The sequence below is a fragment of the Leopardus geoffroyi genome, chromosome B3, assembly GCF_018350155.1.
Source record: "Leopardus geoffroyi isolate Oge1 chromosome B3, O.geoffroyi_Oge1_pat1.0, whole genome shotgun sequence".
NCBI lineage: Eukaryota > Metazoa > Chordata > Mammalia > Carnivora > Felidae > Leopardus > Leopardus geoffroyi.
Window position 1 is genome coordinate 59,962,270 of NC_059337.1, and position 23,579 is coordinate 59,985,848.

Sequence of the window (23,579 nt, forward strand, 5' to 3'; positions counted from 1 at the left end):
TATTCTGGTATTTGGACTACATACATAGAATTTAACCTACTCTTCCAGCTTGCCTGACTTGGTTTCCTGACTTTGCTTTACAGACAGCAGTGGTCCTTCCAGTACTGTGTCCAGTGCTGGTCCTTCCTCCCCTACTGCAGTGGATGGTAACTGCCATTTTGGCTTCAGTGATCAACCTTCTGTAAGTTCACACATGATTGAAGAACATCAAGGCCTTGGGATGCTCCCTGGGAATGGAGAACAAGAGTTCCCTATTGAAGGGATGCAAGAGCCTATTGAACCAAGCCAGTCTTCACAGGAACCACCTGTGGAAACCAGCCAGCCATGCCAGGAAGTTTCTGAGGAGATCAGTCAGCCATGCCAGGAGGTCCCTGACATCAGCCAGCCATGCCAAGACATCCCTGAAGAGTTCAGCCAGCCATGCCAGGAGGTCCCTGTCATCAGCCAGCCATGCCAGAAGGATCATGATAATGTTAACCAGATATGCCAGGAGGTCCCTCAAATCCACCAGCCATGCCAGAAGGCGAGCCAACTGTGCCAGAAAATCTCTGAGGAAGCTTGCCATCTTTGCCAGGAGAACCCTGAGGAGGTCAGCCGGCCATGCCAGGAGGTCTCTGTGGAGGTTGGCAGGCTGGCCCATGGGTTCCCTGTAGGGGTTGGTGGCCTGGTCCAGGAAATTGGTGTAGAAGTTGGCAAGCCAGCCCAAGAGATCCCTGAGGAGCTCAGCGAGTCATGCCAGTTCTTTGTAGAGGTTGGCAGGCTAATCCAAGAGGCTTCTGCAATCAATCTGTTGTCTCAGGACATTCCTGAGGTAGATAAACCATCTCAAGAGTTTCCTGGGGAGGATGATCTGCAGGTACAGGAGGTCCCTGAGGTTAATCAGCAGTCCTGGGTGGTCCCTGAGGTGACTGACCAGCTGCCTGGAGAGGATATTCCCCAAGCCCAGTATCAATCTAGTGATCCAAACCCTCAGAGCCAGTCTCTAGCCTGTAACCAGCACTCACCCCTTCCACCAGCAACATGTGATTAATCGTGTTCTCATTAGTGGTGTCACACTATACCAGCTATTTGAGCTAGCAACTTTTTCTGTTGGCTAACTCACCTACCAGTGTAAGACCTTGGATCTCACCAGAGGTGTCTGAGGAAGCAGTCCTCTTGGCATGAAGCCAAGAACTGTGCCCGAGCTGGGCTTGGAGGGGAGCCAATTTCATGTTCAAAGCAACCAATGACTCCTCATATGGCCATTAGACTTGAATAGGATTTCCATAAAGGGGTGGGCTGAAGTATCATTACCCAACATCCTCTGAGCATCCCAAGAAATTCCAGATTGTTAAAGGAAATGCCACTTAACTGCTGAAGACACCATCCGGGGACATCAAGTGCAAAAGGGGACTCCCGGGTCTCCGCTTTCTGGGGAAATATTCACAACTTCTCAAGGTACCCTTAGACCATATGTGCATTCAGGAAAATTTTTGTCTTTGCTAGCACTCCTCAGGTGGGCCTAGGATGGCTGTCTGAAATGTCTGGGGAGGGGGGCGGAAAGAGAGTCCCTTTCCCAAACAAACATCCATTGTGGCCATTAATCTTTAGATTGGGTTTATGGGTGTTTTATATAACATCGCAAGTTCCCCCTCTGCCCCAGTAGTGTTCCTCTGGGCAATAGCTCTAGGGAAAAATAGGTATTAGATTGCTGTGAAAATTTTAAGAGTAACTACTTAAAATGCCCTGGGGGTTCTTGGCCAATCTGTGAAGCTGGGTCTCCTTTTGTTGTGGGGCTACTTGGCTTAAGAGATGCTGTAGCAGAGAAAATCAGGTTCTATTTTAAGCAATCAGCAGAGATCAATATTGTACAGACATGAGGAAAGATTATATATATTTCTGTAGTAGTGCCAGGGACAGACTGGCCAAAGACCAAACACTCCAGGGTCCCCAAGAGGTTTTTCGTTTTATCGTTATGTCTTTAGGGTCAGGTGTGATTATGAAGCTTTTCCCAAAGATATGGGGATGGGAATGGGCATGGGTAGGAGGAATAATGCAGTCATTGCAGTGGGGTGGCCAGAACATTATGAGTGCTCAATAAATATGAAATAATAAAAATGTTGATGGTGGTGATGATGTCCTTGTGAATTCAAGTATGAATATGACTATAAATCAATCATGTGTGACTGAATTAATTTGAACCCGTCAAAAGCTGCTATTGTTGAGTGGGAAGGAACTATAAAATAAAGAGATCAGGGGGGTGCCTGGGTGGTTCATTTGGTTAAGTGACCGACTTTGGCTCAGGTCCTGATCTCACAGTTCGTGGGTTAGAGCCCCGTGTCAGGCTCTGTGCTGACAGCTCAGAGCCTGGAGCCCGCTTCTGATTCTGTGTCTCCCTCTCTCTCTGCCCCTCCCCTGCTTGTAATCTGCCTCTCTCTCACTCAAAAATAAATAAACATTTTAAAACATTAAAAGAGATCAGGCATCCCAGGAGGGCCCTATGGCAGTCAGCCCACCATCCTAAAATGTCTTAAAATGAGTAGTGTTGTCGGGGACAGAGTTTCTATTTCTGCGAAGCAGCAGTGGGTACTTGCCTTCTCACCAGATCTTTAGATTCACCCTCTTAATTTTCCACTCTGATGATTTGGGGTGAGTGTCAAGGAGGAGTTGATATAAAGGGGTTATGGTCTTTCTTTACCTCCTTGACATTTACACTGAAGAAAGCCCAGCACACTGGGAGGGCTGGAATATCCCCTTCCCCATATATTTACATTAACAACCTGGCCTCTCCTGACATACCTACGACTATAAAGGGTTTCACTGCAAGGGAAAAATCCAGCATTAACTTCATGGAAATTCTAAATGCACAGGTGAGTGCTCATGACAACCTCAATAGGCTCTGGATCTCTTAGGGCTTCTCAACTCTTTGACTCTTTGGTGTTCCCTTATCCAGGGTATCTGATGCTATTCAGTCCTCAGCTCTTGACCCCAAGTCAAGAGTATGCAGATCCCCTTCCCAGACACCCTGCCCCTCTCTTCCCTCCCCCAAACCAAATGTATCTCCCCACCTTAGGCCCCTATTCCTCATACTCTGGCATTCTCATTTTCAGAAATTATGCTGGCTCCCCATATCTTTTCTACCTTTATCTACCCGATGTTCTCTGGCTTCCCTGGGTCCTGGAGCTGCTTCCAGTTATCAAAGACATCAAAATCAATGACAGTGCCAGGAGAAGCAGAGAGGTAGAAGCCAAGGTCCAGCAACTAAGCAATGTGTAGAGTCAGAAAAAGCCTAAGCCTCACGACAGCATCTGTAATGAACTTGATTTTATTGTTAGAGTTGGAGGCGGCTCCATTACAGCAGCTGGGAACTATAGCAGGGAAGTGTGGGGAGGAGCAGAGCACAGCAGCAAAGGGAGGGTGGGAGCTAGGAAGAACACAGGCCGGCTCATATTATTTTCCACACAGTCATTTGGCAGAGAAGCCGAGCCCTGACGAGTGTCTGGATTTCTCAGTCCAGCGATAGTCTGGCAGGGCTGCTCATTGGCTTGCTTGGGGAGAGGTCCTCTCCTGGGGTGGTTTCTTCAGCCTGTTTTCATCTTACTCAGTAGGAGTTCAGCTTTAGCTCAGCTTTGTCTCCCTCTTCCCTTCCTCTCATTTTCCCCAAGTTCTCTGGCATAGCCTCTACCTCCCAGATCCTCTGTCCAAGAGTTTAGGGCTGGAAAGGCAGCCAGTGTTCCCATTTCAGCTGCAGGATGGCATAGTGGAATGTTGGGGGGAGTCACACATTGCTGGGGTGTCAAATGTTGGGATGTCAGGCAGTGGCTTATTTTTAACCCATTACACACCAGGCCACAGCAGATGACCACATGCAGAGAAGCCAAGCAGGGGATGAAAAGGGATGAGGATAATTGGAATGGGTAGGTGAAAACGTCAAAAGGTCAGGGAGCTTGGAGGAATTCTGGGATTGGGGCTGGGCTCTCCTTGCCCCTCTTGTGCTGCCCAATAGGCCTGGTCTGGGCACAGCTCTGGGATGTGAATGGTATGAAGCAGGGGCTGGGAGGATAAGCAACTTTCTTCTCTCACCAGTCTGTTGGTCAAAAGAGCTTCAAGTTTTGTATTGAGACATTCAGATATGGTGGGGGGCAGTGGGACAGTATAGCAGTGGTTTACCCCTAGACCCCTGCTGGAACCCAGACCCCGGTGGGTAAGGGAATGGGAGATGGAGGAAGGGGCGCAGCTCTGGGTACCTTACTGACAGAATCCTGCCCCAGGTCACATAAATTATTACTGGAAATTCTTCCTTGGGTTGCTAAATAGAGATAAAGAGGTCCCTGGGCTTGGGGATATATGATCTCCCTCCATGAGGGAGGAGGTTGCTGAGACCCATCCTTCCTTCCCACCCAATATGAACATTTGGTAGTGTTAGGAGAGGGTGTCACTCCAGAGTTCTCAGGCATCAGATGACCTCCTATCCTAATTTTGTGCCCTCCCTCTATCCAATCCCTGTTGCCTTTGGTTTTGAAAATCCCGTTGGGTATGGATGAGGGGGAGGGACAACCTCTCCCATTTAGCCCAGCCCAAATTCCCACAACAAGACATCCCGCCCTGTCTCCCCCACCCCAGCTCCCGTGTCCCTCAACCCCAACGGACTCAGCAATAGCCATTCTCTAAGGGAGCTGGGGAAGCAGATTCCTGGGGAAAGGAGTGTGATTCTTTCAGAACTCAATCTTGCAGGCTGGAAAGGACTCATCTTGCATGACCACGGTGCTGCTGCTAGCCAGGACCAGAACATTCAGTTGTTGCTGCTGCTCATGAGTCTGCTGGTACCATTCACGAGTCACCTCTGTGTCATGGGTAGGGATTAGAGTCACCTAGGAGGGAGACAAGACATGCCTGATGTGACATTATGAAGGGAAGGTAAGTGAGGGGGATGGGGCATCACACCTGATGGTCTAGGAAGTAGTCCCACTGCCCATAGAAAGGGTTCAGTTCTTTTATGAATAGAGACTGTGTTCCACTGAGTAAGCTTTGACCAGACCTCCTCCTTGGCATCCCTTGCCACTCACCTGAAGATTCTCCCCCCATTGGGCCTTGCCCTCCAGCAGGGCATCCAGCACAGCCCGGCTCGGCTCGCCATTGACAGGGTCATTCCCACTGACCACATAGTAGGATGCACGCACTCGACGGAAGAAGTCAAGGTCAGCAGTCTTGCCACTGCAATGATTCGGGATATAGGCGAGATCCACGTATACAGGGGAGCCAGAGCTGCCCTTGGAACCCAAGGCCGCTGTAGAGACAAGCCAGGACTCATTGGAGAGGTAAAGTAGACACTTTTAGCAATCTTCCACAGTTTCTCCTACTCCTGGAGTCTTTGACCAGCCACACCCAACCCCAACCCACAATCTCTAACTTTTCATGTTATACTTACATGATCCTGCCTTGAGTCCATTGACTAGGCCTTTGGACATGGGGCTGTGTCCATCCTTTTCCTCTGCTGGGGTGACTTGGCTTGGAGTGCTGCGTGGTCGGGGTGGGACCCGGGATGCTCGATCTGCAGGCCCTTTACCAGGGGTGGGTGAGCGTTTTCCCCGAAGATCCAGACGCCGGGCAGGAGATGCTGGCTTGCCCCTGCCTGGGGCCCTGCGCCCTACTCTCCCCTGTGCTTTCTCCTTCTCACGTAGTTTTTCTACCCTTCCAGATTCTGAGCTGAGCCCCTCAGGGTCAGCCATGCACACATCAGGGCGAGGAGGGGATGGGCGGGGGTCTGGCTGAGGGATAGGGGGTGGGTCATGGCCAGGCCTGGGATGGTGAGTCCCACTGACCCCTCCAGCTTTGTCCACAGGCAGGAAGTCCCCATCTTCATCTGAGTCAAGAGCTGCCTCAGCTGTGATGGATGGACACTCCTCAGTTTCTGGTGGAACATCAGAATCTGATTGTGAGGAGCCTGAGTCACTGGCTGATGTTGGGGGTGTCTCATCAGCCACAGGGCACGGGCCCCCTGTGGCCCCTGGGCCCCCTGCCCGGCGCCGCCCTCCCCTCCCTACTAGCCGAGCATCTTCAGTTGAGAGGTCACCTTCATCTGTGGATTGGGGCAGAGGTGGGTTCAGAAAAGATGGGGAGAGTTCCCCTCGGTGGGGCCGGAGCTCAGCAGCACATCCCTGGGGCCCAGCCTCAACCTCAGGGGAGACACTTCTGGGTTGGCCTCCAGAAGCCCCTCCAGGGCACAGTGGCTGCTCTGGGGAAAGAAGTGTGTCAGGTCGGGAACTCCTCTCGGCTCCCTCAGGCCAGGCCCCACGTTCCCAGGCAGGGCAAGTCTCAGCTGCTTCTTTCTCAGCCTTGGCCAGGGCAGGGCCTGGGGGGTTGGGGCTGGTTTCAGTTGGGCCATTGGTGGCACAATCCCCAGAGGGACTCTGGAATGGGCTTGGCTTCTTGGTAGGAGCTCCTGTGCATTCCAGGTGGCAGGGCAGAGTGCTGTCATCCATGTCTCCAGGTAAGCTTGGAGCTGGAGCTGGGACCAAGTCCAGTGAAGCTGGGGGTGCTGGGCTCAGAGGAGTGAGGTCCCAGAGACTTTGGGCAGCTGGTTCCATTCCCGAGACCAGCTCTCCAGACCCCCGTTCTGCAGCCTCCAGGCCAGGAGGGAAGCGCTCAGCCACACTTGAAATCACAGGTGTGGTGGCCTCAGAGGAGGAGCCTTCAGACAGGGCTGGTGAAGCAGGTCTTGGCAGACTGGAGAGGAGAGGAGCCCCAGGAGAGCTGGGTGATGGGAGCTGGGGCAGTGAGGAGTCCAGGCTGGGGGCCTTGGTCACTTCGAGGTACTCATCATGCCGGGCTCTGGTGGGGGGACCCGGAGCCAGAGCCAGAGCTCGGTCCCCAGAGAAGGCAAGGGAGCCACAGGGTGCTGAGCGGGGTTCAGCAGGAGAGGGCAGCTGTGGAGGAGCTGGCTGCAATGAGGAGAAGCCAAAGGCTGAAGCAGGGAAGTCCAGGCTGGGTCGGGCAGGGCCCAGGTGTGAGTCCGAGGGAGGGCTGGTATGTGCCTCACTTTCAGGCCACAACGTAGGGGGCCCTGCAGGGATAGGGTGAGGGGGACTCGGGGACTCGGCCTCTTTCTCTGGCTGTTCCCGTGCTCCCTTCTCCAGCTCTGAGTCACTAGTGCTGTCATCCCAGTGACCCTGGCCTGATTCCTTGGGTGATGGGGTTCTCCTATCTGGGCTACAGCTCAGGATATTACCATTAAGAGAGGGGCTTGGGCCTTTGCTCAGGGGGATAGGAACACGGGGGGGCACTGCAGGTGGGGTGAGGCTGGGCTCCATACCCGGACCCGGCTCAGGCTCTTGCCTAGGGGGTAAAGTGGGTCCCGCCAGGGCTGCATAGCTAAAGGTTGGAGTGTCAGATTGGAGGCTCTTGGGTGAGACAGGAGATGAAAGCTCCTTCTCTGCAGATGGGTTTCGGCCAGCAGCCTCCTCCTTGGCTGAGATGCGTGGGGGCCAGTCCCCAGCTGCCCCAAGCGGAGGCTCTCTAGTGGGGCATGCAGGGCCAAGCCCAGTAAGCATCATCTGCTCATAGATGTCTGCGTACTGGAAACTTCTCTCATCAGGATAGGGTGTGGGCTCTCTCTGCTCAGGTTCTATCTCTTCGGGCTCCTTGGTGGGATGGCTTTCACTGGCCTCTGGAACCTTTGAGCTTTGAGGGCTGCTGCCAGGAGCCCCAGCCCCACCTTCTTCTTCTGTCTGCCCTTCGGCCTTGCGGTAGTCCTTCCCCAAGGGAGAGTATGGCCCACCTTCCAACTCAGCTGCTGCCTCCTGTGCTGCAGCCACCACACTGTCATACTCAGTGGTGCCCCAGGAGAAGGGTGCAGGAGTGTGTGGTTCTGGGGCAGGCGTGGGGGGAGCTGGAGCTGGGGAGAGGGGTGCAGGGGGCAGGGGTCTGTCCTTGGGCACCCATGGTGGGATGTCAGCCAGCCATGAGGGGGTGGTGGGTTCGTTCCTCATGGGTAGCATGGGCTCAGGCTCTGGGATAGGGCTTTCTTGTCCAGGAGCTGGAGGAACCCTCTGTCCAACCACCTCAGGTGGGGAGGCTGGAGGAGAGATGATTTCAAAAGGGGAACGGGTCAGCTTGTCTTCTTCCTCTGGAGGCAGCCCAACTGGTGACTCAGCAAGCCAGCGCTCCACCTCCAGTCCCTTCTGTGGTGAGGGCTCCTGAAAACCCTTGAAGTCTGAGGCCCAGGGGCTCTGAGGCGTGTGCTCCAGTGGGGGCACTTCTTGTTCATCATCTGGCCCCTCATCAAGGAAAGTGCTCTCCCGCTCTTCTGTGTACCGTGGCCGGGCCCCCTGGCCATCCAGCTCATGAGGGAACCAGACCTTACGCTCACAGCTCAGCTCCCTCCAGTATGTGTCCTGTTCCAGGGCCACATCCTCTCTGCCCCTCCAGTACCTGTCCTCCTGCTCAGGAGATGTGTCCTCCCATGTCCGGGCAGGCTCTTTCTGTTCTCCAACTGGCTCATCTCTGGAGGGAGATGTTTCTTGCCACTCCTGTACCACATCCTGCTCCTTCCAGTACTTCTCTCCCTGATCCGGGGCCTTGTCCTCATGCACTGGGCTCTCTTCCAGCCCCAGAACTTTGGTCTTCTCCGGCAGAGCTTCTTCTTCCTGTTGCACAGCCTTAACTTTTTCTGGAGATTTTTCCTCTAGGATCTTCTCCTTTGGTTTCATGGTTTTATCCTCCTGCACTGGGCTCTCCTGCTCCTGAGTTTTGTCCTTCTCTTCCAGAGCCTTATCTTTCTGTTCAGTGGCCTTATTGCTTTGTTCCAGGGCTTCATCCTTCTGTCCTAAGGCCCAGTACTTTTGTTCTAAGGCCTCATCCTTCTTTTCCAAGGCCTCCTCCTTCTGTTCTTGGGCCTTGCCTTTTTGTTCTGAGTCTATGTCTTTTTGTTCTAAGGCCTTATCCTTCTGTCCATGGGCCTTGTCCTTCTGCTCAGGGACTTCGTCTGTCTGTCCTAAGGCCTTGCCCTTCAGTTCAGGGACCTTGTCCTCTGGAGCCCTGTCTTTATGCTCAACGTCTCTGGCTTTTTGTTCTAAGGTTTCACCTTTTTCTTCTGGGATCTTGTCCTCCTGTTCCAGAACCTTGTCTTTTTGTTCTAAGTCTTTGTCTTTTGATTCCAGGGCCTTGTCCCTCTGTTCCAGGGCTATGTCCCTTTGTTCTAAGTCTCTGCCTTTTTGTTCTAAAGCTTTATCCTGCTGCTCTACAGCCTTAGTCTTCTCTTCCAGAGCCTTATCTTTCTGGCCAATGGCTGTATCCTTTTGCTGTACAATGTCATCCTTCTGCTCCAGAATTTTGTCCTGCTGTAAGACTTCATCTTTTGGTTCAGGTCCCTTGTCCCTCTGCTCTGGGGTTCTGTCTTTCAACTCTGGAACTTTACCTTCCCACTCCATGGCAATGCTCTCCATGGCAGGGCTTGGCAAAGACTCAGGACTCTTGGTGAGGGAGCTGTCAGGTGTCAGAATGTGTTCACCAGGGCTTATGATCACACCAGGTGAGTGCTTCTCATCTCCCAACAATGTAGAGTGAGAGAAGGAGCTGGTAGGTAACTTTCCATCAGGGCTCTTATCTGTGATGTCTGCCAGTACAGAGTAACCAGTGGTCCCATCTGTGGGAGGTGACAGTGTGGCTGCACAGGGTTCTGGAATAGATGTATGCACTAGGTGCTGAGAGGTGTCCTCAGCCTGTATCAGAGGCCCCTTTTCTTCCTTTCCAAGACTTAGTTCCCCAAACTGGAGGGTGCCAAGGCTTTCTGGAGAGAGCTGCTTAGAAGAGATATCCAGAGAGGTCTCCTTGCTGGGACTCTCTTCTGAGAGAGAAAGTGACTGGGTGTTTTCTGGAGATACCTCTGGCCAAAGGTCTTTGTGTAGGTGCTGCTCTGTCAGGCCACAGGGAGACCTGGGGATGGCTTCTTGGTTGGCTGTGTCTGGTGAGACCACACTGAGTATAGATACGGACTCTGCATCTTCAGGGGAGAGGCTTTGGTCAGGAAACTGGAGCACCCCATCTTTCTGAGTTTCACTAGATTCTTGGAGTGACGTTCTCAAATCTCTGGAAAGAGCTTCTGTTCCCAGAATTGGGCCTGTGGGCTCTCCTGCCTCCACAGTCTCAAAGACTATTGCTTTGTCCTGTTCTGGCAACAGCTGGATAGTGCAGCCTGTATGTTCTCCAACGATGCTGACAGGTGCTTCCTGGGCATGGGGGCTCCTGGGAGGAGGCACCTTTCCCTCCTCCAATGTGACCTCTTCAGGCCCTGTCTTAACTATCTCCTCTGCTGCATCTTCCTTGCCCATACCTGGTGTACTCCTAGTTCCTCCCCAGGAGCCTGCTTCCTGAAAGTCTTGGGGCTCAGACTTTTCTTCCACTGGGGACTGATGAAAGGGTGTGTGGGTGGCACTGGGTGGGCCAGATGGTGGAGGAGAGGCCATCTTCACTGTGCTGTCATCTGGGCTAAGGCAGCGCTCCTCCACTTCTCCAAGGACTGGTTCCCCTTGATGTAGGGTATGCCCAGGGACACCAAACACCGGGGTTCCAAACTGACTGGGAAGTTTCTCAGATATCTCTACATTTGTGATCTCCTCCTCTTCCTCTTCCACGGCTCTCTCTCCAGGCAAGCCTCTCCCTACAATCTCTCCTTTCTTCTCTGACTCACCAGTCACAGAGAAATCCTCACAGGGTGGTGATTTGAAGCCCTTGTCTTCTTCCAGTGAAGAGGTAGGTGAGATGGTACCAGCCGACGGCACATAGTCCAAGCCCTGAGTGGCTTCAGTGCGGGATGAGGGGATGCTTGTAACTGTGTCGAGCAGCAGGGAGCTCTTGCCTGTCTCTTCTGTTTGGGGAGCTGTGAGTGAAGCCACAGATTGGTCCTCAGCCACGGATGTGGCAAAGGAAGAAAGCTTGTCGCATTCAGTGATTGAGGTGGCCGAGGACACGTGTTCCTCTTCAGCCAGAGGGGCGGCCACCATGTTGGGGGGGTAGGTGAGTTCAGTCTCTGCTGCTCCATAGCCTTTGCTGGAGGTGACAGGAACAACACTGTCTGTAGGCTGGCTAGCCTCAAAGGGGCCAGGACCCTCAGGCTCAGGGAGGTCATAGGTACTTGTAGGAAATCTAGGTGGAGCTGGACGTTCCTCCGGCTCATCATGAATCTCCTCATCTGAGATGGTTTGCTCTGTCTCTGAGTAGCCAGGAATTGTCTCATCCTGGATGTAAGAGACATGCTCAGTGGCTCCTGCAGGTGTGGCCAGGCTGCTTAGGAATGATGAGGTTTCCTTCTCAGGAGCTTTGCCCTGGAGTCCTACTTCCCGGCCCCCGAGGGCCTCCCTGATCCTTGGAGTTGCCTTCAAGGCTTCCTGCATATGTTTTTGGTAAAAACCTTCAGCCTTTGTCTCTTCCTCTTCCTCCTCATCTGAAGGGTGCACCTCCTCCATTTCTTCTAACTCAGCCTTCTCTATCACATCCTCCTTTACCTCAGGTTCACTTTCCTCTCTGGCTTCTATTTTATCAGGGAGCCTCTCTGCTTCCTTCTGCTTCTTTTCCTCCCAGGTATCTTTCTCTTCCTCTGTTTCAGCCCCAGAGTCTGGGCCTCTATCCTTGCTACCTTGTTCTTCAGGGATGTCTGGGACAATCTCTTTCTCCTTCATCATAGGCTCTTCTTGTTCCAGCCGTGGAACAGAGGGTGGTATCTCCTGGCCGGTTGTGCTTGGGGGTCCCTCCTCTGCAGTGTCTGGAGGGAGTGGTTTCTCTCCTAGTCCTAGGTCCCTTTGTTCAGCCAGCAACCCTCTCTCCTCACGCTTCATCTCCTCAAAGTCCTGTGTGAGATCCTCTGGTGAAGACAGAGCCAGCTCCCTGTGCCCACTGACTGTTGGGGGTGGTACAGCCCCCTTCTGGGCTGGGGGTGTCCGGGGCTCAGAGGACAGCTCCTTCTCCCCACGGGCAGCCCGACTCTTGTCCACTTTGGCCCTGCTAGGGGCCTTGGCTTTGTAGAGGGTCTTACGTACCTCAGGGGTAAAGGGCTTCAGGTCTGGCTTGGAAATTTTCTTGACCTCAGGTTTGGTATCCTTCCTCTTCTCCTCTTTCTTGGCATCCTTCTTCTCCTCCTTCCTTCCTTCATCCTTCTTGAGCTCCTTCCTCTCCTTCTTGATCTCTTTTTTCTCTTTGTCTTTTTTCTCTTCCAGCTTTGAGATCTTTTCTTTTAGGTGCTTCTTCCCTACCTTGTCTTTTATCAGCTTTCGCTTCTCTGCCTTCAGTGCCTCACTCGACTCTGTCCTCACCCTTTCAGGCTTGGTAGGCTTCTCTGGGGGCTTCTCAGATGACTCTTTTACTTTTTTCTCTGTCTTGGCTAACTCCTTGGCTAGTTCTGAGCGGGCCTCCTTGGCTCCCTCTTCAGCCACCTCCTCCCGTTTGGCCAGCTTGCTTACAGCTGTCTTGGCAGTGGCCTTGAGGCTCTCCTTGCTGTCAGCCCGCTGTTTGATTTTGCTGGGTTTGAGGTTGGCAGGCACAGCCCCAGAGGCCAAGTCTTTCTGTGTAGCCACAGGGTACCGCAGGAAGTCCAGGTGCCGAAGCTTTTCCAGGCCCTCCAGGATCTTGTTCTGGGGTGCGTTCCCTGGAAAAAGCACACGTACAATCTTCTCAGTGGGATTGGCTGGTAGCCAGACAACCAGAGCCGTGATAGAAGTCAAGTAGGGCACTGAGATCTCAGCCTCCTTCCCATTAGCCAACACAATGCCTGTCTTAGCTTTACTATTGCCTGCCCACTTTTGCATGAGGAACTGCATCTCTTTGCTGTCCTTGACAGGGTTGAGGACATACATGTCCAGCCGTCCTACACCCATCTTGTGGAAGAGGGTCAGTGGCTCAATGGTGTTGCTGACCACACGGTACAGAGGTTCGGCCTGGATGCCCAGGCGGTTTAGGTGTTGAAGAGTGAGGCAGGCCTCCTCAATGCTGCGCTTGGCTTTCCGGGAGGCATCAGGCAGCCGCAGCTTATCAGGCACATTGAAGAAGACAACTCCAAGCTCAGGGGAGATGAGGTTCTTCACCCAGTCACTGTAGCTGCTGGAGCCCTGGGACTGCTCCTCCTCCAGTTCTGCCACTTTGCGCTGCAGGAGTCCATTGATGCCTGGCAGGTTATCTGCCCCAATGTGTGTGAGCAGCACTGAGTCAATGCGGTCCAGGTGCCGCACCAGCTTCCAGAAGCAGGACTTGCGATCAGAGCCACCATCCACCAAGATGTTGAAACCATTAACGGCAAAGAGGGCAGAGTCTCCACGGCCACCCGGGAAGATATAGCAGCAAGGCTTAGAGAGTTTGAGGAAGCCCCCTGAGGTGGGGGGCTCTAGCAGGTCAAAGGGAGATGGCACATCCACAGTCTCAGAGACGTACTCAGAGAATTCAGCCACACCATCCATGGTGGGCAGTGTGGGCTCAGGGTTTAGTCGGAGGTGCAGGGTCTCTTGGGAACTGGATAGTCCCAGGTGGCTCCAGTCTCCCTCCCCTAAGCAGGAAACGGTGAGGAAGGCCTGGATTCCAGGGTCTCTATTGCTGAGCAATTGGGCAATCTAGAGGAATGGGAGATGAAAGGCTGATCAGGTCAGGTAAACAGCTGGGGTTGCCTTAACCCAACTCAGATTCAATCTGCTAGTCTCCACCTCTTTGCGAGGTGATCGCCTCCTATTTTTCTGCCAGAGTTCCCAACCTTCAAGCAACATGAGATTTCCCATCCTTGGATCCCTCCCCACAGCCCCAGTCCTACCCCAGTTTTCATTCCTCCCAGACTCAGACACGGCACTTACCTCTGGGTTGTGAAGGACCTGGGCAAAGTTCTGATAAGAATAGGTGCCACTCTGTAGGATAAGGTCTCCCCCGGGCTCTAAACTTTGCCCACTCAAGATCAGTAGTTTGTGAGCTGATTGACTACTAAGGAGATGGTGAACCTATAATGGAAGGACAAGAGTGGTCATGGATGTGGGAAACTCAGGGAAGGGCATTGGATGTTCCTGGTTCCCCTTAGTACTGCAAAGCCATGATCCCCACTAGTAGGCCCACAACACCTCCAGTGTAAGGCTGGGGATGATAAAGCAGCCTAGATGGTTCAAAGCCAAGTCTGGGAATTCTTGGCCTTTCAGCAGTAGTACTGGCAGGGGTGAGTTACAGCACTTCCAACAAGCCCTTGTGGCAAGGCACAGGCCCTGGCCTTACCTCAGAGCTGATGCTGTCGGCACTGGGGTTTACCAGGATGACGGTCTCAAGGATCTCACTCTGGTGGCAGAGGGTCCTCTGGCCTGAGGGAGAGATGCAGGATTTTGTATTGAAGAGAGTGGGTATAGTAAAAGGGAAGAGGCATTGTGTGGGAAAGGAGAGAAAAGAATGTACAGTCAGAAAATGGAGCTGAGGGGAAAGAGGAGGCTAGCAATCCTTAGATCCTGCCACTTTGGATACTGCTGAGTAAGGTCTAGGAACTGGCTCCTCCAGCCCTTCCCTGTCAGGGTTTCCTCCTCCCTTCACCCACACTGACTGTCTTCTCTCCTCCCTTCATCTGCCACACCCTCTGCCTGCTCAGTCTGGTACCCCCACCCCCTCCGCTTGAAACTCCTGCCTCAGGCTGCCCTATTGACAAGAAGCTTTTGTCCTTCTAGAGCACTAAGCTCCTGGTGCTGCCTGGGGATGGGGGGCTCAGCTGGAGGGAGGGCTCCTGGGGTTGTGATGCTTACTCAGCTCTCTCCTCACTAGCCTGCCTCTGCCCTGGGCTTTCATGCCAGTAGAGTGCCTGGAAACATGGAGATGGGCACTTTGCAGTGTCTACAGACTCCCCATCCTCCTTTCCATTCCCCATCCAAGGCCAGAATTCCCATTTTCCAAAAGACTGTTTCTATTTATCTGAATCCTTGGGCTTTTACAATTCAAAGATCAGAAATAGGAGTATAATTTCTCGTTCTGTTCTCTAGTTCTTCAGAAGCCAATCCTGAGCTCACAAGCATGCACACAATCATGCTGTTCCCACCACCAAAGGTTACAGCTCCCTCTCCCACCTCACCTCCATGTCCCCAGGCACAAGAGAGGCCTGGTACACTGCCCCACAACCCATCCCTTGTGAACAGTTTCTTCTCTCATCCTTGCCCCTCTCCTATGAGCCCTCTGCGATGGAGATGGGAGTTAGGGGTCCACAAACAAGACACAAATAAGGAAGGAGAGATTCAGAGTGTTCCCCAGGCCATGGAGAAAGACAAAACAGCCTCAAATGCCCTGTCTGCTTCCCTCTTGCAGACTCACATGAAACACCGAGCAATGCAGCAAAGAAAGAAAGTGGCAGGTTACAAGATAATGGAGGATGCTGCCATCCCCTGCTCCTGCCCTTCCTAACTGCTGCACACAGCGGCGTTACCTTGCAGAAAGAGTTGAACAGATGGCCTGGGAGTGAGCTGTCTGAAAGATATTGGTGGGAGTGCTCATAATCTGTCCCCTAGACCCTCTTCTGTGATCCAGCTCTTTCCTCTTTCTGGGGCTTAGGCATGAGGAGCCTGGGGCCAGGGCCTTTGTTAAGAGGAAGAATCACAGTGCCAGGATCAGGCAAATCTGGCAGCAGAGGGCTGCACTTGCAGCTGCAGGGGAAATGAACTGTAGATGTGTCCGAAGAACAAACCTCATAGTGGGTGGGTGGAGCCCAAGAAGAGTTCAAGGGTTCTCTTCTATTAATTTGGGAACTGTGGGAAGCTTTGAGGTCAGTTCAGAGGATGAGAACCACCTTAGAGACAGGCTGGGGCAGCTCTTGGGCAGATGAGGGGTATCAAGGTTCAGGGAAGGGCCAGGCTAGCCCTAGGCTAGTCGTAAGTAGTTCAGATTTAAAAGGGCAAATCCTACTCTACCCCCGACATATACACACAAGGTCACACATTCGAGCTAGAATGGTCTGAAAGAAGAAATCTGTGGTACAGACTGATTTGTTTTCTATTTACCACTCTTCCTCCACCAGTTGACCATTCCTCACAGTCCCTTGTGTATAACTACTAGACTTCTCTGATTCCAGTTAACGTCTTGGTGAAAGACCTTGTTCTTCACCCATGTGCTCTCCAGTTCTGACTGGCAACTACATGGTCTATATCATGCACCCTTTTGAGGCCTAGGAGAAAGCCCTATTTCTCTTTTCTGCTCCCCCAGCAATCCCACTGAAGGGAATTGACTTGTTTTTCCTTTTTCTTTCATATGAGGCAGGGACACTTCCCCTTGGCCAGTGATGCTGTGGGGGTGGCCTGGGCCGCCAACGCTGAGCAGGCAGGAGGGCAGGTGTCTCCGCAGTGAGGCAGAAGGGGAGGGGGGGGCCGCTTGGGCAGCTGCAGTTTGCCGCAGTGTGTGAGTGTGTGTGAGTGTGCGCGCTGAGCTCAGGCTCCAGCTCCGCCCCCACCCCCCACCCCAGCATGACAAGTCATTTTCTTGGCTGCCTCTGCATGGGGGGTGAGGAGGGGGGGGGGACACAAGAGAGGGAGAAGAAACTGGCGCCTCTGTTCCAGAGCCCCCATCTTGGGAAGAGAAGCGGCGATGGGGTGGGGGTGGGGTTGAGACTTGGAACCTGTGGGTTTGACAGGACTGGGAATGCGGGGCAGCTGCCGGGGAGGGAGTGCTCTCAGTCTCCCGAGTGGCCTCTCAATCTCCAGAGGGAGCCAGAAGCGGGGGCTTAGAGTCCCAGTCTCAAGCCTTTTACAGGGAATGGGGGGTGGGGGGTGCCGCTGCAAATAGGTTGGTCTATGAAGAGGCGCATGCCACATCTTAGTGACCCTTTCTTCCCTTTTTTTCCACAGTGTCCCCCACCTTGCCTTACTTGGCAAAAACTCGCTATCCCGCTCACCCCCAGCATTGGAGCAGCTGAGCAATCCAGCAGCTGACACCAGAGACCCTCCCATTAGGCGCATTCCCATAACATCCGCCTTTCCTTCAGATTCTTCTGCCTCTGCCCAAAGACATAGCCCCCAAAGTCCTCCAGCACCCCGGGCTACCAGGCAGAACCAGAGACACCACCCTCTGCTACTGCCCCTAAGCTGATGTCTCCCAACCCAGCCCAGCCTGAGAGGTGGACTGTCACAGTCCCGGCCCCACTGGCCTCTGCCTGGTCCTGGGTCCAAGCTGACCCCACAGCCAGTAATGTTCATCTTTTCTCTCTGTCCCCCCAGTCTGCCCACCCTGCTGGGCAAATTCCAAACACACAAGATTAGGTATCAACTCCTTTCCCGCTACCCCTACCACAGCATTCCCCCATCCCCATGCAAAGCCCTTTGGTTTGGTTCTTACCCTGGGGTGTGGGCGGGAGCCCCTCATGGAGGCTGTAGCTCCGGCCTCAGCCGGCAGCTTCAGGGAAGAGTCTGCCGCACTTGGGGTGGGAGTGGGGGGGGGGGGCTTGATGGGGAGGGCGGCGCCTGGGCGGGGAAGAGGGGCTGGTCCATGACGAGGCACTGGAGACTTAACTGTTTATTTGCCTTCACAGTGTCAGTGCTCTGATGCTTCTGCTTGGCTGGGGGGGGGGGGGGGGGGGGAGGGGCTGAGGAGTTGTCTAGTAAGTCAAAGAGCCACGGTGGTCTACAATGGCCCATAAGGCCCTTCTCCCCTCAACACTGCTTCATCAAGAAATGCCCTTTTAGCATCAGCCAAAAGACCAAAGTCCTGTGCTATGACACACTGCAGGGATACAGGAGGTGTGGGCTGCCTGGGCCCTCCCCCTTCCCTCAGGAACCATCTGCCGCCTCTCCCCTGAGACCCAGGGAATGACCTTCAATCCCTGGAGGAGCAGGAGACAAAGGGGTTGGGGACCTGAAAGAATGGAATAAAAGTGAGGGGACTGCTTGAGATGAAGGCTGGGGATGGGGTGGTGAGCACTGTGGGCTTTTGAGCCACATCTGCAGGAACCAGAGAGGGTAGAAGTCTCATTTTAGGTTGCAGTGTAGGTTGATATTCTGGAGTAGACACATGGTCCCTAGCGCTTCTGGGTGGGGCACAGGGACTCTGGAAGCTGCATGTAGTTCTGTGTCAGTGCAACACAGCACAGTAACCACACTAGCACTGATACTTGGAATTCTTGGGTCTTTAGATCTGAAGAGGCTGGGCGCTTTCTGCTTTTCAGTGAGAGAGTTAAAAATGACCAAGGAGGATCACCAGGGCCCCAGGCCCAAGTGAGATTTTTTTTTTTTTTTTTTAACTATAGGCCAATTATTAAGTGCAACATAAAGTACTCTTTGGATCAAAAAAAAAAATCTTATGACTTTGTAGGGTATTGGGTCCCTGTGCTCTCCTTTTCTCTGCACTTTTCTATTTCTCTCTCTGATGTCTCTTACACTAACTTAATCCTTCCATTGTTGGCTGTTTCCCTTAGTCTCTACCTCTGTTTCAGCACTCAAAAGACTCAAAGGGACGATCTTGAGAACTCTAGCATACAGTTCCAACCCAGTGATGCTCATGCTCCCATAGAGTCCTTCCCTGCCCTCTTCTCTTCCATCAACCTCCCCAGTTCTGGCCAACTCCTAATGCCTTCCACACATTGACATCCACCCACTCAAACCCCAGCACCAGCCCCACCCCTGCCCCAGACTGCCAAAAACTGCTTTTGAAGGTCAGAGAAGCCAAAATAGTCTCTGCTCTCAGCATCCCCCCTCCCCCCCTTAACTGTAGCCAGAGGAGAGGAGGAGCTGAGTCACCAGGACTGGAGGGGGGGCAGGGAGGAACAGAGGAGGAGGAATCTTTGCTCAGATCCGGAGATGCAAAGCAGCAACATGGCAACAGCCCCATTTGGATTGAGGAGGCCATCTGCAGAGATACACAACACAAACCAGGCTGAGTTCTGAGCATCACAAAAGGAAAATACTTCCCTTTGGCAACTTCATATTTTGTATTTCTTCCCACTTCAAATCTTCTATCTCCTATCTGCTTTCTAGGGCTCTCTGAAGTGTGCTAAGAGGGAAACTTGAGTAGACATTTGGCTAGAGAACAAAATAACATTTCCCAGCCAATGCAGAGCCCCCCTTATTCTCAGCTGCTACCCCTAAGGGCCACACCCTGGGCATTGTTCCAACTCACACTGGAGTTTTCCTTCAACCCTCACCCTCCGAACAGCCACCTACCACAACTGCCCCTCCACCTGCTGTGTTCCTAGGCTCTGCTGCAATGAAATGGTGAGGTGCCAAAGAGAGGCCTGAGCTCAGACATAAAACGCGACTAGAAGTCCTGGATTTGAGACCTGACTACCAATTTATCAGTCATGCCATTAAACAAGCCACTTAACCTCTCTGAAAGCTTGCTTCCTGAACTATAAAATGAGTATAGTATTAATACCACCATCTAATAATGCAGTGAGGAATGAATGGCATAAAAGATGAAAAAGCGCTTCATTCCTAGAATCCTAACCCTGCAGCGCACAAATGTCACTGGAATTTTGTCTCCTTTGTGTAGACTTATGATCAGAATCAAATTGAGATTAAAACCAGAATCTCAGACCAGACCAACTCTAGAGTACCCCCAGCTCCCAGGTAAACCCAAAGCTGGAGGTGCCTGTAGGAAGTTAAGTACTTTCATGTTCGCTGCTTTCCCGGTTCAGACAGCAAGGCAGAACCCCGAGTTGTAGGGGCCAATGAACTACTGTATTAATTCACAACGGCTTTCATGTTTGCAGAAGGAACAGAAATACCACTTTTAGAGCACATTAATGTTAGTGGAGACTCACACAGAAGGCCTACAAACTGATCCTTCAGTGTATGTTTCTTAGAGTCTTAGAATATCAATCATCAATTATAAATTAGGAAAAGTCTCTCCCTTTCCTATAGGTGCTCAATAATAAAAGTATCAGAGTGTTGTTTAAACTGTCCTAATAGTTTCTGGGTCTGTTTCATAATGCTTGGAAGCTCCAGATTTTCTGCAGGATTAGAAAGTTAGGCTCCAAGTCACCACTGGAGACTACCTGGCTCAAAATTCACCTTGGAAAGCTTTACCAGATTTGACCACTAGAAGGAGCTGGGCCACTGACACTCCATCAGTGGGTCCTTCCTTTTCTGTGTTTGAGTGAAGAGTGGAGAGTGGATAGGAATGATTGCACTTGCCCTGACACTGTAGGATACGTATTTGTCCCCTTTCTCAGCCTTTTGTCCCAGGGTTGAGGAGAGGTGAGAGGGATGGTTGCCTAGCCTGTGGATTGGGCAGAAAGGATTAAGCCATACCATATCCCCTTGAACCCATCACAGCAGCCTGGTTCCCTTTGCTACTTGGCAAATGGGAGGCTGAAGGGAGGGGCAGTGTCTGCAGCTGCTTTGGGCTGACTGTTGTTTGTGGGGACAGCTGAAAGAAGAGCCAGCAGGGGTGGGGCTGTGGCTGTCTTGAGCCATGTGGGTTTTTCCAGGAAATTCTCCACTGTTCTCCAGGGACATAGGCCACCATGAAAATGTCCAAACCTTAAAAAAAAAAAAAAAAAAAAAATCCAGTAGACTAAAGTGAGCCCTGATCTTAGGAGTATGGTCCTAGGCCCCTGAAGGACGCCATGGCGAAACTGATTATAAAGATCAAGTAGGTGTTTATATATTAGTGGTTATTTCTGAGAAATGCCTGAGCGTAACTATGCATCTCTCTGTAAGCATCTTTCCAAGCATCCCTGAATGTTAATCTGAAGAATGGCTAAGCATTTTGCTTTAAGTTTTCTTCATTCTTACACCATTCCAGAACGCGGCCTACTCTTAAGTTTCTGTGGCCCAAAGGACAAAATTAGATAATTCAGTGTGAATTGTTAACATCAGCACATACCCACCAAACTTCAATTCAGTCATTAATTTTATCCACTGTCATCCCCTTATCCAGCTTGCACCAGAGATGGTAGGAGTAATAAATGGCAAAACTGTCGATTTTCAATCATCAGTGCTAATGGAGGAAGCCATGACATGAATAATTCTAAACAGAAGGCAGTCTCAAAACAGTGAGTGGCTAGCTTCACAGGAAGCCAGTCACATCAAAGAGATGCCAGCTTCACATTTTTTAAAATGCTGCACATATTCCTAAGATAATGGAACATCGGTCATATTAACCCTCTCATCTCCTCTCTCTAGGAACGTCTCTAGAAGAGTCAGTGATCAGGGAAATGACTAAAAATGTGGCAGTTAGCAGGAGGAATAGGAAGAGAAGGGTTGGTGATTACCCACTACACTGGATAATTGAGACTTATCTGTATAAGATAAGAATTCAGTCATTTGGTGGCAGTGACTGTTGAGTTGGATGGATTTTATTTTCCATAAAGGCACTGGCACATGGATTGGTGTGTCAGCATTTACCGATAGCATGACCAGATGCCCAACACTTTTATAGTGGGATATAGCCCTTCTGCAGTCTCCCCACAGACACTGCCATGAAATGACATTGCCTGAAATATTTTCTCAAATTCCTAACTCATTTCTCCCAGTCAGCAGAATGGGAAATTGAATCCTGTGGACTTGGATTTCGGAGCCAAACCTCAGAGTGTGACTATCTCTTGTAGCGGCAATCCAGGAGACCCTGCTTCAACCCTGGATTTCATGGTGCTCATCAGCTTTTAGGACCAGGATTCTGCTCTGTTCTCAAGAGCTGTTGGATGACCCAAAGGAGGAACAAGGAATCCTGAAACCTGGAGGGTGGGGCTGTGTAGACTGAGGGAAAGGTGCTAAGCAAAGATCTGGGAAGGTAACTGGGGCACTCACAGGTCTCTATAAAGGGAAGCAAGGAGGCTAGGATATACAGAAAGAGGAACACACACAAAAAAAAGAGTGGATTTTTGCATGGGAGATGATTAATCACTCAAGAGAAGTACCTCATTCCCTTAGTGCATGTCAACAGCTGTCCATAAACCACTCTCTCGTCAGGTAGAAATTCTGTTCTCCAGGCTCCCTCCACCATCATACCATGTGTATGCAAAGAGTCCTGGGTATGCAGAGGATAGCCTCCTAGCTTTCCAACTTTCCCCTCAGTAGTCCCTCCCTTCTGCCTGACCCAAACCTCCCACAAAGCCAGCTCTGCCAGGGAGACTGGACCTCTGACATTCTGTAACCAGCCCCTCACCCCAAGAACTTGAGACAAATGACACTAGTCCTAACCTTTGACCTCTGAGGAGAAGTGAGCTAGGTGCCGGGTAATGAAGAGTCTCAATTGTTGGTTCAAGTCAAAGGATGATAAGTCAATGTTCCAGGAGAGAATCCCTGTGAGAGAGAGAGAAAAAAAAAAAGAGAGGGCTCTAGATAAGGTCAATGGGGATGGACTTAGGGGAATACTTCCAAGCTCATGAGGACAGGGAGAGGATAAGGATTGCCATGATCAGCCTCAGTGACGTCTTTAAGGTGGCTAGTGCCTATGTCTATTTCCCATCCTGTGTCCTTCTTGAGCTTTGCCTGAGTCAGAGAAAGAAGGGCAGAGGTTAGGCTAAACTTGGTCATTAATGAGTCTGTATGTAGTAATTTTCTTGCAGAATTGCCCAATTGTGATAGAAGTGACACTCAAGGGCCAGTTCCCAGATACTGGGGGCTGCCTTCTTGGTCTTTACAGCTAAATAGTATTCTAGTCTCTCCTTCTATGCCCCCTCTTTGCCTCCACCCCTCCGCGGCTTGCTTCCACCCGCAGGTGGCTCCGCAGCACTGCGCCACAGGCAGGCAACTGGAGAGGGAAGTGAGGGCTGAGGAGATAGTGGTCACGAAGGTCACTCTCTCAGGTTTACCGCTGGCACTGAGAGATTTAAGATTTGTCTGGGACGTTCAGAAAGCACACTGTTCCTGTTCAGGGACCTAAAGAAGAAACTAAGGTAGGAACATAGACTCTCCAGGGGATGGTAAGGACTTTCAAGACATCCGACCCGAGACACTGCGGGTGGGAGGGGTGTGACCAGAGTGGCCCCAGGGACTGTATAGAGCTCCCCTGCCTCAGGGAGATTGCGGAACGCCTTGGGGTGTACGGGAGGGATGGGGAAAGAGAGATGTTAGTAGCTAGAGAGGCTATGCACGACATGGAAGATGCAGGTGACATGCACTGATGATTCAGATTAACAAGGGAGGGCAGATCTCAGGAAGTGCAACCTACGGATGGAGAATGCAGACGTACACACAGATGGCGGAAAAGCACGGGATGGAGGATGCCCCGAGCACAGCCAGGACAGCGGCTCACCTTGTTCAAGGTGGGCCCGCACGGCCCTCAGCTGACTCTCTGTACCAATATCGCCGATCACGATGAGCAAAGAGTGTTTCCGCAGGTCCCAGCGTGCTGCCGCCACTGCGGCTCCGGCCTCGCACAGCGGCTCCGCGGGGTTCTGAGCTAGCGGAGCGCCGGGGCTTCGGAGCCCCAGCCCGGGACTTGTCTCCATGGCAACGCCGCTAGGCCGCCCGGGCCCAGCCTCGGTCTCCATGGAAACTCCGTTGGAGTGCTAGGCCGGCAGCGTCCGCTGCAGGCAGAGTGTGCGCCGTTCTTAAAGGCCGGCGGCAAGAACCGTTCATTGGCTGCTGCCTGTCAGGGGGTGGAGCTCTGGCGCCGCAGGGGCAGGGTTGGGGCAGCGACGCTTCGGCCCTGCGGACTCCCTTGGTCTTGGGGTGGTGGCC

At 52.2% G+C, this 23,579-nt stretch overlaps 3 protein-coding genes across 30 annotated transcripts in view; 2 read left to right on the forward strand and 1 right to left on the reverse strand.

Annotated features, from left to right (window-relative positions):
• Positions 1-2,101, forward strand: part of PPIP5K1 (diphosphoinositol pentakisphosphate kinase 1) — a 43,530-nt gene extending 41,429 nt beyond the window's left edge. For all 25 annotated transcript variants that reach the window (XM_045449952.1, XM_045449960.1, XM_045449946.1 and 22 more), the window contains one exon: positions 84-2,101. In XM_045449952.1, the coding sequence (XP_045305908.1) occupies positions 84-1,030 (947 nt within the window). In that variant the 3' untranslated portion in view covers positions 1,031-2,101. The remainder of the gene's footprint in view (positions 1-83) is intronic.
• Positions 2,102-3,288: 1,187 nt separating this feature from the next.
• On the reverse strand, positions 3,289-23,466 carry MAP1A (microtubule associated protein 1A). 3 transcript variants are annotated; one of them, XM_045447963.1, is made up of 7 exons: positions 23,152-23,466; positions 22,095-22,196; positions 14,212-14,294; positions 13,806-13,946; positions 5,408-13,571; positions 5,046-5,266; positions 3,289-4,850 (listed from the first exon to the last, which is right to left on the reverse strand). In XM_045447963.1, exons 1-7 carry the CDS (start codon positions 23,387-23,389, stop codon positions 4,695-4,697), a joined length of 9,105 nt encoding a protein of 3,034 aa, XP_045303919.1. In that variant the 5' UTR covers positions 23,390-23,466; the 3' UTR covers positions 3,289-4,694. The 3 variants fall into 3 exon arrangements, with proteins under 3 accessions (XP_045303919.1, XP_045303921.1, XP_045303920.1); XM_045447965.1 differs by lacking the exons at positions 22,095-22,196; positions 23,152-23,466 and adding an exon at positions 17,293-17,399; XM_045447964.1 differs by lacking the exon at positions 5,046-5,266 and having other exon boundaries at positions 4,669-4,850.
• The window catches only part of TP53BP1 (tumor protein p53 binding protein 1), a 94,859-nt gene continuing 93,904 nt past the window's right edge, over positions 22,625-23,579 (forward strand). Inside the window, exon 1 of one of the 2 annotated variants that reach the window (XM_045447970.1) lies at positions 22,625-22,792. The gene's annotated coding sequence lies outside the window, so the exon portion shown is untranslated. The remainder of the gene's footprint in view (positions 22,793-23,579) is intronic. The other variant, XM_045447968.1, reaches the window with a different exon arrangement.

Coding starts and splice junctions, on each gene's coding strand:
- MAP1A (XM_045447963.1), bottom strand. CDS start 23,389: ATGGAGACCGAGGCTGGGCCCGGGCGGCCTAGCGGCGTTGCCATGGAG. Junction 5,267..5,407: donor TGGACTCAAGGCAGGATCAT/GTAAGTATAACA, acceptor TTGTCTCTACAG/CGGCCTTGGGTTCCAAGGGC. Junction 4,851..5,045: donor AATGGGGGGAGAATCTTCAG/GTGAGTGGCAAG, acceptor TCTCCCTCCTAG/GTGACTCTAATCCCTACCCA.